At 58.7% G+C, this 14215-nt stretch overlaps 1 protein-coding gene across 1 annotated transcript; it reads right to left on the reverse strand.

The window, feature by feature from the left end:
- On the reverse strand, positions 843-13810 carry LOC102170693 (complement C4-A-like). The gene is given in 43 exon segments (XM_018038900.1): positions 843-1264; positions 2686-2760; positions 2902-3010; positions 3048-3213; positions 3291-3384; positions 4192-4251; positions 4617-4784; positions 4859-5091; positions 5303-5474; positions 5559-5672; positions 5773-5929; positions 6075-6093; positions 6096-6149; positions 6326-6535; positions 6681-6770; positions 6870-6921; positions 7161-7370; positions 7481-7537; positions 7539-7621; positions 7890-7960; positions 8052-8163; positions 8258-8455; positions 8928-9002; positions 9176-9302; positions 9561-9719; positions 9884-10069; positions 10192-10374; positions 10502-10678; positions 10786-10824; positions 10826-10902; positions 11518-11608; positions 11610-11651; positions 11754-11859; positions 11997-12090; positions 12268-12383; positions 12576-12625; positions 12710-12780; positions 12972-13125; positions 13127-13174; positions 13361-13381; positions 13383-13505; positions 13507-13561; positions 13688-13810. Coding segments are annotated over 43 exon segments (4905 nt in total). The 5' UTR covers positions 13753-13810; the 3' UTR covers positions 843-922.

The following is a 14215-nucleotide window of genomic DNA, read 5'->3' on the forward strand; positions in this document are numbered from 1 at the left end:
ACACACACACACACACACACACACACAATGGAGGTTGGCAGCTGAGGGCTGGGCAGTGACAGGACTTGGGCTCCATTTCTCAGATTCAGCAATAACTTTAGGAGGAGATGGATCGTGAGCTGGGCCCCAGAGCCTCGAACCCTGGAGTCACATAAAAGGACGGTGGTCAGCTGCCCTTGCTAAAGGCCACCATTGCAGAGGTGCTGCCCCTGGCCTTGCCACACAGCACCATGGCTTAGCAGGTGACTCTGGAGGCCTAGGGATGAACGGCCAAGGCCCCAGCAGGGTCTTGGCGGGCCTCTCACTTAACCCTAACCCTCAGCCTCTTCGCTACGACATCCCTGAGGGCATGGTCGTTATCCCCAACCTCTAAAGTGCCCACCTGGACGAGACAGTCTAGGAGCAGCCATATGAGTTCTGGCCGGGTGCGTGGCGGGGCGGGTGCCCGCGGTGGTGGGTGGCGGTGCAGTGGGGCCCGTATCTGGCGGCCCCTGAGCCCGGATCGATCTTTCCGCCCCGCAGACCGCTTCCTGGAGCCGGGCGCGAACCCAAGCGCGCTGGCGTTTGGCTGCGGGGCACGTGTGCCTGGGCGAGTCGCTGGCGCGCCTGTAACTCTTCGTGGTGCTCCTGCGACTGCTGCAGGCCTTCACCCTGCTGCCGCCGCCCGGGGGCGCCCTGCCGTCGCTGCAGCCGGATCCCTACTGCGGCGTCAACCTCAAGGTCCAGCCTTTCCAGGTGCAGCTGCAGCCCCGGGGAGGAGGCCGGGGCCTGGGAGAGCGCCAGTGCCCAGTGATGGGGGAGGAGTGGGGGGAGGGCGGGGAGGACTCGACCAGTCACGTGCCTCGGTGTCTCCTTTTATTGCTCCTGTGCAAACCCCTGCCCTCCCTGCTGTAAACCTGGTGCCCTGAGATTAACAGTGAGATCAACGGTGAGGGGTCTCACCCCCACCACACTGGCAGAAGGCTGCAGAGCACAACATGGAGAAGAGTTTGCTTTTACGTGGTGCCCCATAAAACACAGAACTTTTGTGCTCTGGAGAAAAGCAGAGGGGTGTTAGGGCACTTGCCCTCTCTCTCCTCCCAGGCGTTGGATCCACAGGACTCCCTTGCCACTCCTCACTGCCACTTACCCCAACCCTCTCGAGTATCCCCAACGTCTCACTGGGGTTGTAGTAGTCACGCAGGACGGCCCTGGCCGGCTGTACCAGCCCCAGGGGCACCTCCTCCACAGTTCCAAAGCCTATGCACTCCCGGGAGGTGGGGACCTGGCGGGGGAGATGGTGGGCAGGGAAGTCAGGGACCCACCTCTGGGCTCTGAGCTTTCATAGACTGCTATGATGGATTGGCTTGGCCTGTTTGGTTCCGGTCGACCTTATCTTCAGTGTCCTTTATGTTTTCTTACCTTCCAGCCTCGGGATTTCTAAAAACTGCTCCCCAAGATCTCTGCTGACCTCACTGCCCACATGGTGACCTCACCCCAGTCTCTTGTCCTAGCATCTTCACAGAGGCCTACTTCGTGGACACATTCTTCACGAAGCTCTCCCTACCCTCAGGGCTAGCTTCCAGACTATACTTGATTCTGACTTGGTTATTTCTGACCTTCCCGCTTCGTCCCTCCCAGGGGCACAGGTCCCAGCGCAGGCCCTTCCCCGTCTCTGGGCTCCCCAGGGTGGTCTCATCATTCCACAAACTCTGCAGGTGGGCAGTTTCTCCCAAATGTTCAGCCTTTTCCTTGTATTGGGACTTTTAGAGGATGTATTAAACTGTCCCGATTCCGTCTGCCTGCCCTCCAAACCCATTCACCCTCTCAATAGCCTCAATGATATAGCTAAGGCCTCCCTTTTCTGCTTGGTAACAGCAAGTGCTAGCCCTCTGCTTGCCCTCTGTGACTCCACCACTCATGTCTAGGCCCAGATCCGTCTCCTCATGCCCACACTGGTCCAGTTCAGCCTGGTATCCCACGTGAGTTTCCTTCCTAACCTGCATGGTGAGCTCTCCAACTTGACATCTTCCTCATTTTCCACTATGTTCAACCATACTCCTCTGCCTGGCTTCTCAAGCCAACAGGGTCTGTCCCCTCTGCACACATGGCACAGGGAGGGTCTCCCTGATGTGCAAATACCTGGCCAGTTGTATCTCAGTCCTAACACGCCTGACGAATGGTATCACAGTATTAACATGCCTTTTTCACATTTTTCTCCAAGAGGTTACAGTAAATGTTCAAAAAACTTTTTTGAAGGCCATCAGAGGGTTGATAACTGTGTTAGTCAAAGGTGGCCATGGGGAAAAATAAAAACAACAATTCACCTAAAATCACCATCATTTCAAAAGAGACAAAATACACATTTATATCAAAAACAAAAAAGAAAGAGAAGGTCAATGAAAAAAATGCAGTCCCTCAAGTTGAATACATTCAGCTTTATGAAAGGTGTTCTCTCAAGCCCTTCCTGGCTGACTGGCACTGGACCCAAAGCCCCAGAAGGGGCTCAGCCCCGCCTCCCTGCAGGCAGTGGGGAACCTCCCTGGCCAAGGCTCTGACCCTCTCCTGTCCTGTCTCCCTGCTCACACCACAAGTTCTCTCCCAGAGCAGTAGCTGCTGATATACCTGCCTCCTGGGAATCCTCCTAACTTGAGCTCAGGAAACCCAGTGCCAGCTGTGCGCCCCTCTGTCACCCTCCTTGCTCACCGAGTCGAAGTACAGCAGGACGTGGGGACCCTCGGTCTCAAAGTGGCTCACCTATCGGTCGGGGAGGGAGGTCAGCTGTGGGGAACACGAGCCGGGAGTCACAAGGAGAAAGCCCCTGGCCGCGTGCATGTGACAGGGCTCAGCAGCTGGGCCTACTGTGCGGATGGGGCAGGGCTCCCGGGGGCACAAGCGGCCTCTCTGGGTGGCTGGTCACACCTTCTCCAGGTCAGCCCGCAGGGCGTAGAATCCACTCAAGAGGGTGATGTCCGCAATGGCCATGCCCGACAGCCCCACCTTGGCAGTCTTGCCTGTGGAGACATGTGCCCTGTTGTCTGGGTCCCCCTGCCTGGTTCACCAGATGCACCCTGGATTCCAGTTCCTTGGCTGCCTTGGGGGCCTCCCTCTTAGAGTAGTTCCTCCACCTGTCAAATAGCTGCAGGGGTGTCACGGGCAGGGAATGTGCTTCGGGGTCATCCCCAGCTGGAGAGTCCTCACACTTGTATTCCTTGTAGTCCTCCTCAGCCTCCACTGTGAGGGGACAGCGCTATGGCTCAGCCCTGGCACCACCCCCTCAGAGACCCACAGCCTGTGACCCCAACACTCACTCGTGTACTCGACGTGGCCCATGACCGTCACTTCAATCTGAAGATCCTGGCAGGTTGTGTTCGTCATGTCCATAACATTGTAGCTGCGAAGGACCTGGCTCATCAGGGGGTGGGAAGGGGAGATGGGGACACTTAGGGCCGCAGACCTCTCTGCAGAGCCGCATGGAAGGGCTCTGGACCCCTTAGCTCCTGGTCTAAGAGCTTTGAGGCCTTCTGCCCATTCCCATCCACCTCCCAGACCAGTCCAGAAATACAAAGGGGCCGAGGTGTCAGGTGAGACAGAGAGCAGAGCAGGGTCCTGGCATGGGGGCAAGCACTGTACCCATGCACCGAAGAGGCTGCAGTGGAAAGTTCAGGAACGGCTGCCAGGCAAGGCCTGAGGAGGGAATGAGTGTGTCATGGGGGACAAGAAGCAGCCGAAGGACATTCAGGGCCGGGAGATGTGTATAGATGGAAGGGTCTGTCCTGCTGGGGTGGAACCAGAGGAGCAGTGACTGGGGTCATGAGGACAGGTTGGCACTAAGATGGCCCCCGGAGTGGTATCTGGGCTCCTGTATGGAAGGGACACAGTCAGTCAGACAAGGAGACACAGGAGGAGGAAGGGGATTGGGGCTCAACCACGTCTGAGGTGCTGTGGGACAAAGGGGCTCAGAGCTCATCAGAGACGCTTGGTTTAGAAGCCAAGTGTTTGAGCATCAGCACTGAGGGCTGAAGGGGACGACAGGTGCCCAGAAAGAGTGGAGAGCAGAGTGAGGGGCACCTGCCCAGGACAGAGCACAGGGAACCGCAACCCAGGGGTCTCTTCCTCCTTCCCAGACCATGAGCTCTGCCTGCACGTCTCCCACTCAACACTCCGGCATCACCCTGATGGCCCCGCATGCCCAGTGCCACCAGCTCTCACCTTCAAGGTTCCTTTGCTGTTTCCTCTCACCTTCACGTTAATCTTGTTTCCCAGGGAAAACTTTCGCAAGCAGAAAAGGGAAAGAGATGTCAGAAGGGAACACTGTTGCTTCAACTTACCTCCTCCACCAAAATAACTCCACCTCCTCTCCCCACCTCACTTTTCAACACTTCCTACCTTCACCCACATTCTCTCTCCACCATCTCCTAAACCCTCTGTGACTCTGCATGTATCATTTTCAGATCAGATAAATGAAGCTCAGAGGTTGGGTGACTTGCTACAGGTCACAAAGCCAGTAAGTCTTCCCACAGTTATCAGAAAGAGGGGCCACGAGGATTCAGCAGGGGTGGGGAACAGGGGATGGCTTCTGGCCTGGCTGAGGGAGGCCCAGGTGTCCCGGTCACCCAGGTGAAGGCACAGTTCACCTGCAACTCCTCCTCCAGCCTGTGGACTTGGTGGTTGGTCAGCTGCAACACGTGGGACTTGAGTCCACTGCGGCCCAAGGAGCTGAGGGTCACGTTGAGCCCCATCTCCTCAGTGGTGTGGGACGTGATCCAGTATGCAGACAGGGCATCCAGAGCCATAACAGTGTCCTGGGGAAAATGAGCCGAGACTCAGGGACTCGGTCTCAGGACCAGCCACCCTAGAACCCCAGGACAGCCCCTACCTGGGTGCTGCGGAATCCCCCTTGGAAGCTGCCCTGGCCGGTCAGCCAGGATGCAGCCTGGTCAGCCAACTCAGCCTTGCCCTCCCATAGCAGCAGGTGTAGCAGGCCGTAGGCCGTGGTTTCAATCGACATGGCCGGGGCCTGGGGAATGGGGTCTGCTGGGCTGCGAGGAGCCAGAGTGGGTGACAGGACGTTGCTTGGAGAAGTGGTGACTGAGCCCCAGTACAGCTTATCTGGAGTGAAAGGAGACCCACAGGTGAACAGGGGAGGATCTTAGATGTCTGGCCTTTGACACCCCCCCTTTAGTCTCTCCTGATTTCCCAGTCACCCCTGCTTATGCTCTGATTCCCTCCAAGGGGCTCCATTCATTCCGTTTCTCCCTTTGGACACACTCAGGGGTCTCAAGCTCTCCCAAGCCTCAGGATCAAGCCAGGACCCTGTCACCACCGATGTCCTGGGCCAGGGCCATGAGGTTGTTGTGGGCAATGTTCCGCAGGTCCTCAGGGGGCTCGGTCAGCGACAGGGCGTAGGCTGTGATGGCGGAGGCGTGGGTGCCAAGGAGCCCAGAGGTTGCTTTCGCCCCCAAGAAGGTGTTTGCTCTTGAGATGGAATTTTCCTGGAAGAAAGTCGGGGGAGGATTTGTGGACTGGGCTTCTGAGAGGAAAGGGATCGGCGAAGTGCAGACACATAGCTGCCTTACCACTCTCCTCAGCTGCTCTGAATTCTTGTCTGGGAAGACCGCCAGCCCGTGGTGAAGGGTGATGACCACGAAGGCTGTGAGCGCCACAGTCTCATCGCTTCCTACTAAGCCTCCCTGGTTGAAATGGGCAGAAAAGGAGGCACCAACCACGAGTGGGGAGGGGCAGGGTGACTCTCCCCTCCAGTGCCCTTGGCCCAGGCTCCCAGCTCCATACCTACATTTCCCTGTGGATAACAGGACAGGGGTCGTGGAATGAGACATCATCCCGTTGCTGCGAAAGCAGCCACCTGGCCGTCTCCTGCAGCTTCTTAGCAGAGCCGCTCACCTGATCCTGGGCCAAACTCAGTATCTTCAGCACAAAGGCCGTGAGCCTAGAGGAGAGAAAGACATTGCTGGAGATAGCCACTAGTCCCTATAAGGGGGAGGCCCCACTCCTGGTGGCTCCTGGCTATTTGCCCTCCCATAGTAGCTGCCTCTGCCCCCTCCCACACACCCAGGACACACCTCCAAACTCACCAGGTGCCACTGTCCCGGGGTACCAAGCCTCATAGGAACCATCTCTTTTTCGAAATTCCTGGATCCGCCTGTAGCCTTGGAGAGGAGAGGCAGCTGAGGTCACACCAACTCCCCCACTGCTGTGGCCAGGCCATGCTCCCCATTTCCACTGGGGACCGCATCTCTCTTCCCTGCTCTGACCACCCAGGCTGCCCAGCTTCCATTAACTGCCCTCTCCTGGCCCCACTCCTGCTCGCCGCTGCACTCAGAACCTTTCTGGATGAGATCCACGGCGCGGTCCTTGGTCTCAGGGGGCAGCAGGCTCCACTGCTCGGTCTTGTCCAGGTAGCGGGAAGCAGCCAGTGTTGGAGCCAAGAGGGTCATGGTTTGTTCCCCGCAGCCTTGGGGAAGCCTCAGGAGGGAGGCCAGGCCTCCTGGGGACAAGGCCCCCTCAGAGCCCAATGCTTCCAGTGGATCCGAGGCTATGGGGAGGACAGGATGGAGGGTCAGAGAGCAGGTCTGGGGGCCAGGGTCGGAGGGTCAGGGAGTCTCAAGATCAAACAGAAGTGCCCAGGTTTCCATGAATCCAAGGGAGGCCGCTGGAAAGGGAACGGAGGACACGCCCACCTGTGACTCTGACGAAACTCTTGAAATCTCCTTCAGGGACAATATTGGGATCAGAGTTGCCAGGAATTTCCAAGGTCCGGCCTCGGGGGTCTGGGAAGATGAGGGGAGTCAGCGGTCTGTCCTGCTGTCCACGCTGTCTGCCCCCTCCCACCCCCAGGACCCTGCTGTCTGTGAGTGGAGGTCACTCACCCAGGGGGTTGAGATCATAGACTATCTCCTCGCTGTGAAGGGCCCCTTCTCTCTGTGGAGGGGAAACGAAGCTGTGAGAGATCACACAGGCCACAGCCCGCCCCTCCAGTGCACACTCCTCAGGACTTGCAGTTGGAACTTCAGGGACATGGAGGGGCCAGGACTGTGGAAAGTGCCAATGGACCAAAGCATTGGGTGTGGGGGGTGGCCTCAGCGCTGTTGCAGGCAGAGGAACAGAGCAGGGGGTGAACCTGGGAGATGGGGACCTAGATTCAGGGGTGTTCCACTCACCTCGACTTGTAGAATCTTAGATATTGCGTCCCCCACAGGGAAATCTAAGGATCCTCGAGCCACCACCTTGAGGGACACGGCAGCAGCTGCGATGGGCACCACAGAGAAGCCAACGGGCCGGGCAGAGCCCGCGGGCACCTGTACCCGCTGGGCGAGCCCTCCACCCCCGGCCAGGCACAGACCCTCCACTGGGGACACAAGGACGCTCACCTGGGGGCAGGAAGACGGTGAGGGCCAGAGTCCCAGCCCAGTTAGGCTCCCCACCCCTCACCTGCCCAGTCCCCCACCACCACCGTGCGTTCAGCCCCCAAGGGCCTCACGGTCAGATCTCTATCCAGGTAGTTGTAGAGGACAGGCCGCAGCTCGAGCTGCTCAAAAGCGGCGGACAGAGACCGGCAGGCGGAGGTGCATGTGGAATTCACGGAACACTAGGAGTCGGGCCGGGGTGGCCACACACAAGCCTGACACAGAGTGGGCACATATGAGAGGCCTGGGGGCATCACAAGCAAGGGTCCCCAGGAGTGAGGGGCAGGGCCTGCCCCTAGTCCCCTACATCCCACCCATCCTCTGCCTGCCGCTGCTCAATGGCTTCAGACCCCACGCTCGGCATGCAGACATCTCCAGCTCTCTGCCCCTCATTCCTGTACCAAGAGCTAAGGACCAATTAGGGAGCCTCGGTCCAGGGAGCCTGGAAGAGGAAGGCCGAGGACCCTGGCAGGGTGATCACACCTGTGCTTTTGGACAGGCTCACGCCGTGGATCTCCCACGTGGTCAGAGAGTCCGGGAGCAGCAGTTGTAATCTGCGGTGGGAAAGGTGAGAAGCTGGGTCACACGCTGGGCAGGCCCCAGACACAGCCCAGAGACAAAGCCAGGCCCCGCACGCGCCCTCACTGGGAGAAGCGGTCCACTTCTTCCACTTTCCAAAGCCAGTTCTCGGGGAAGAAGCTGCGCACGGGGATGTCATCCTCTTCAATCAGGTCCTCCTCCTTCAGGAGCTCCAAGGCTCTGTGGGGGACACCGTGGAGGGCGGTGAGGAGGGGGCCATTCTGACCCTCCAGGGGCCCCGGCCAGTGCCCCGGCCACACCCAGCCCCTCACCTCGGACCAGGCCCACCTGGCCCCTGGTCCGGGCCTTCTTGCGCAGGTTTTCGGCAAACTGGCAGCAGGACAGGAAGGGCTCTCGGCAGGCCGGCTGCTGCACCCGGGCCGCCCGCTGCTCACAGGTGCGCACCATGGGCAGCCGCGTCAGCCCGTCCTGGCAGCAGCGCTTGGCTACGGGGGAGGTGTACTGGCCCACTGCAGGACCAGGTGAGGCTGAGCGAGGGGCACGCCTCATCCCCGGCCCGACCTCTAGACGTGCCAGGACTCACCCGGAGAGACCAGGAACTTGAGGGCGGTCACAGCAGAGCACCTCCCCAGCCTCCCTTTTGCCCCAGAACTACAGTGTCTGCATTTCTAGCCCAGACACCATGCACTGGCTCAGTCGGGACCAGAGGAGCCAGTAGGCAGACCTGCATCCCGAGCCTTGGGCCCAAGTGGAGAACTGCATATGTCTTAGTCGCTCAAGGCATGTCGGAATCTGAGGACCCGGAGGCTCCTCTGTCTGAATTCTCCAGGCAAGAATACTGGAGGCAGTAGAGACATTGCCTTCTTCTGGCGATCTTTCCAACCCAGGGATCGAACCTAGGTCTCTTCATTGCAGGCAGATTCTTTACCATCTGAGCCAGGAGGGAAGCCCTAGAGAATTTCATGGGCACCCTCAACTCACGCTTCTCATGAATCGCCTTTTGGAAGTTCACGTTTCTCTTTTTCCGAGACTTTGACTCCTTGGGACAGCTCAGACCTGGTAGAGAGCAGGAATGCAGTCAGCCAGAGGGCACAGGGCCTCCCCCTCCCCTCTGAGTCTCCCCCTCCCAGCCCAGCCCTTCCCACCCCTCCTCTTCCCGTCTTTCCCCCTCAGGCCCCTCCTTCCTCCTATCCTCCCACCACCCACTCCCCTTCCTCCTCTGTCCTCACTCTTTCTGATTTCAGTCCGATGGTCTCCATCAGAAAAGGCCAGACCAGCTGCCTTGAACACTTGAGGGGCAGTGTCTCCACCGCCGGGACCACAGCCAAGGTCATAGCTGTTCATAGCTTCGAAGACCTGGCGAGAAAAGGCAGAGATGCTGCTGAGACAAGAGTGGCTGTGGCCGCGATCGCATACTCAGCTGCAGGTGAGAGGGCAGGGTCCAGACAAGTACGAGAGAGACACAGAGAGCGGAAACAGAGCCACCGGGGCCAAGGCTCGAGGGAGGAATGGGAGCAGTCCAGCTGAGTGAGTTCTCGTGGCTGGCTGCGGCTTGGGGTAGGAGGAGGATGAGCCTCGGAGGGAAGGGAAGATCAGAGAGAGGACTTGACCAACCTTGACCATGTCGAGGGGTTTGTGGGACTTGCCACCCACAGCATACAGAGCCGTGTCCACAGCTCCCAGGGCCACCAGGGCTCGAGACCCTGTTTGCAGGTTGAGTTTCACAGCGTCCCCAGGACGATACGCCTTGGAACTGTCCACGTTCAGCTCCATCTGGCAGAGGTGTCAGGGGCAGGTAGTCAGGGTGGGGAGAACTCGTTCAGTCTTGAGCATCCTCAGTGCACCCCAAACTAAATCACCCCGTTTGCAGTCATTCAGTCTTCTCTCTTAATCCTCCCAGCATGTACACACACCCCATCTCTTCCAATGCAGTTTACCTTCCCCCCACAGTCTCCAGCCTGGACGTCCACTCTCAGGGAGTTGGCCACCGGGACGCCCCCGTGATAGTAGAAGGCCACGAGGTGGAAGGAGGGCACCAGGCGATGGTCCACAAACACGGAGATGGAGGTCAGGTGGGTCTTGGGCTCTCGATGCACAGACACGATCTGGCCCCGGGACAGGATCTGGAGGGGAGCAGGGTGCTCCTCACTGGCCATCCTCAGCCCTGAGGCCGCCACCCACCCTGAGGGTCCTTCTTCTTGAGACCCTCTCAGGCCCGTCCTCCCCTGTGGCCCATCATGGGCACCATGTAATAGAAGTAGGAGAAGCTCCCACTGATGCCCACGGCTTGCAGGTTTAGGTTAAGGGTCTCTCCGACTTTAAGAGGTCGAGGATTCTGCCACTCAATGGACAGAAACCCAGAGCTTCTGGACAGGGGCGCTTTCACAGTGAGACTGCCTACAGCAGGGTGTGGGGAGCCTGCAGACACCTGGAGAGAGGGCAGGGGTCACAGGGTCAAGGGAAAGGGCACAGGCACCCAGCTTCCCCGCCTCTACCCACCAGCCTGGGAACCTTCTCTCCTAGCCCCACCCACCCCCGTGAGGGTGGGGTGCTACCGAGAGCTGCACTTCTGAGATGGTCCGAGGAACACCAAGGGAGACGATGACTTGGCCGCTCCCATCGGTGTTCCGTTCAAAGTCCTGGTTTTTAGAAGTCGATCCAGAAAACAACTTGGCAGACACTTTGACGGGAATGCCAGAGGCTGGGGTGCCTGACATGTCACGCACCAGGGCCTAGGTAGATGAGGAGGGGCCGAGGGAAGAGCGCAGTCAGTGAGATGCGGCGCCCTCCTGCCCACCACCCCCGCACCACTGCTCATCCTCCCCCTTCCTGAAGAAACCTGCAGCAGGAAGGGGACCCCAGGGATAAGCTGCTGCTTGGGTTTTGCTCAGATCCAGGGAGAAGGGAGATGACACGAAACGCCAGGACGTGAGCTCTGCCTCCTCCATCTCTCCTCCTGCAAGAGACAGAGTGTAGAGAGGTGGACACAGAGACCTGGGAAGAGAGGAAAGAGGAGGGCTGGGGCGGGGAAGGCGTGCTCTAGTGTTTCCCTCCACCAAGGCTGTACTCTCCAGGGCACAAACTTCTGTTCATCTCTATGTTTCCTGAGGTCACCACAGGACATAGCACACAGATGGTGTATAACACAGCTCTGCTGATAGATGTATGGATGATGGATAGACGGATGGATAGGTGGATAGATTCATCAATGGATGAAAGGAGGGGATGGGTGGCTGGAAGGCTGGCTTGCCGGATGGATGGATCCATGGAGGGATGGTGGGATGTGTGATGGACGGAGGGAGAGATGGAAGGAATGGGTGGATGGATAGATGGGTGGTGATTAGATGGATGGTTGGGTGGATGGATGCAGGGATAGGTGGGTGGATGGGTAAAAAATAATACATTGAGAGGGCAGAAGGACCCCTTCCCCAGAAATGGAGGCTGTAGAGATACAGCTTTCCTGACTTTGTGTCCCAGCTGAGATGGAGCAGGCTGTTGGTTCTAGAGAACAGAGGGTCAGCTCGGAGGTCAGCGGTGAGGGTCCAGGGTTATAATCAGGGAAGCCACTCACCTGGAGACTCAATAACGGCTGCTGCAACATACAGGTGCAGTCCTGGGAGGTCATTAATGCTAATATTAAGCTTCTCCAGCACGCCCTGGAAACTCGGCCTTTTGCAGGGAAATTTGGCACTGGCCATCCACCAGCTGGGGCAAAGAAGACAGGACAGAGAATGAGACTCGAGTCTCCCACCTCACGCCGCCTCACTCTCCTCACCCCACCTCACGCACCTCAACCCTCCTTCCTACCTTGGTCTGACTCTCCAGGCCCCGCAGGAAAGTCTTTTCACCGTCCTCACCCAGAAGCCCAAAGCGCACGTATGCCACCCCCTGCACTGGCTTCCCGTAGATGTACCTGCCACCGAGGAGAGATTCGGAAGAGGGGCTGAGGGCCGGGGCGAGGGCGGGGAGTGGGGTCCCCAGCACATTCACGCTGCACGGGGTGTCCTGGGGTCAGGCCCAGCATGAGGACCATGTGCGAGGGGGAGATACCTGGCCTGGATGATCACTTGGATGTCACTAAGAAAGCCAGGCGTTGTCAGGATGTAGGGGTTTTCAGGAATGATCTTCACCTCAAGTTGGGAAGAACTGACCCAGGGCAAAGGAGGGAAGATCAGACTCTCATGAAAGGACCCTTAAAATATTACCCTCCCCTCGGGGCTGTGGCAGCCGCATCTCCCTTCCCTGGCCCTGCACCCCCACCTCTGCTCCACCCCGTCCTCCTTGCAGAAAAGGGGCGCTTGTCCCTCCCATCTCCAGCTCTCAGTGTATTTCTTTACCTCAAACTGGGTGCTGCTATTGGAATCCAGGCTGTCTGAGAATTGGGCTGAGATTTTCACGTCGCTGGCCTTAGGATAGACAAAGGAGAGACTCAGCCCACTCGTATGCGAGGTCTGCAGACAGCCAGTCACCCAAATTCCCTAGGAGGAGCCTGGAGGGTGAACCAGGGGCTTAGGAAGCTCAGGATCGGATCACGTGCTGTAGGTGAACAGGTCGGGGACGGTTTTCGTGGGTCTCAGGGAGGAGATGCTCACTCTGAGATGTCTGGGATCAAAACGTCCTGAACGATACAGGAGGGAGGCAACCACTTCCCTTTTCTGCACGCGGAAGCCTTGAGAGTTCTGCAATGGGAGTGAAGTGGTCACAGCCACAGGCCAGCTCAGCAGCCCTGGCCCATTAGGAAGGGTCAGAGGTCGGGGGCTCACCTCCACCGTGACCGTGAAGATGTCACTGGCCGGGCGCATCTTTTGATCCAGAGCAAAGACTCTGTAGCGAACTGGAAATGGAAGATGAGGAGGTGAGCAGGAGCCATGGGCGGGGTGGGCCCTGGACCCCTGACCCCCTCCCAGAAAGCAAAGGAAGGAGAGCAAATGTTTGCAAAGCAGCCTTCCTGTGGGGGGCTTCAGGTTATCTCATTCAAGTGGCTGGGAAGGCATGAAAGGTGGAGGCCCTGGCGCCGAGACTCACCCCGCTGGCCAGGGTTATAAACGGGCTGGTCTGTCTGCAGAAAGAGGTGCCCCCGGCGAGAGGAGAACAGCAGGTTGACACCCTGCGTGTCTGTCTGTTTGGACAGAGAGTCCCTGAGCCACGGCGACTGCACCATGAGCTGCAACCTCGGGGGCTCCGCGGAGGAGATGGAGGCGACAGAGCCTGGCCTGCTCCTGGGGAATCTGTGAAGAGAGCGAGAGGGAGTGGGTGAGAGACGGAGCAGAAGGAAGAGGCAGCCTGAGACACAGGGACCACAGGCGTGGGAGGGAGGAAGGGAGCAGGGGCATGAGAAGACAAAGCTGTTTCCAAGAAGACAGAGGACAGAAGGGGAGGCGCAGGGCGGCACCAGGAGGGAGTGGGGCCTTTACCGGGAGGTTGAGGAGTATGAAAGTCTCTGCCTGAGCTGAGGCTGAAATCCACCTTCGGGGAGCAGAGCTCTTTAACGTGGGATGGGTTCCTCAGGAACACGGATCCTCTCACCACCTGCCCTGAAGGAGCATCCTGGAGTTTCACCGGCCACAGACAGGGGGACCCCTATGCGAACCACAGAAGGAGCAAACAGGAGCAACCTGGGAAGAACAGGTGCGAGTCACACAGCCAGCCTGCAGCCCTCCCCCGAATCAGGACCCTCGGAGCCCATCTCCCCTCGCCAGCCCTGGCCCCTGTCCAAGCTCTCCGCATCCTGCCTCCAGGACCTGGGCTTCTGCAGAGACAAGGCGAAGAAGCCAGATGCCCAGATCAGCCCCCAGAGGAGCCTCATGGCTGGAGGACCTGAGGGGTTCAGACCCGCCTGCTCCTTTCTGGTTAACCCAGGGCTTGGAGCAGAGTTTTTGACTGTGGCCTTGCTCCTCCCCTCTCCCAGATAAGCTGGGAAACCATGTGACAACCAAGAACTGCAACTGGCCCCAGGCCCAGAACTGGGAGGGGGCACCCCGGACACCTGGGTCTCTTGAGGGAATCATGGCCTGGAGAGAGACTGAGTCCTTCCCTGTTAACCCTCTCATCCCAGTGCCCCGCGCACCGGCGCTCCTGGGTGGGACTGGGTGCCTGTGCATATAGCAGGCACACACACACATCTGCCCAGCAGGGCCCCGGCTCAGCAAATGGCTCAGACCCGTGTCTCCTCTGTTGATCCCACAAAACAAGATACTAAGAAACCTGTCTCTTATTGCCGTCATGCATGCTGGTCGCTTCAGTTGTCCACTCTGTGACCAGGGCTCTTC

The sequence above is a fragment of the Capra hircus genome, chromosome 23 (genome assembly GCF_001704415.2).
Source record: "Capra hircus breed San Clemente chromosome 23, ASM170441v1, whole genome shotgun sequence".
Taxonomy (NCBI): Eukaryota; Metazoa; Chordata; class Mammalia; order Artiodactyla; family Bovidae; genus Capra; species Capra hircus.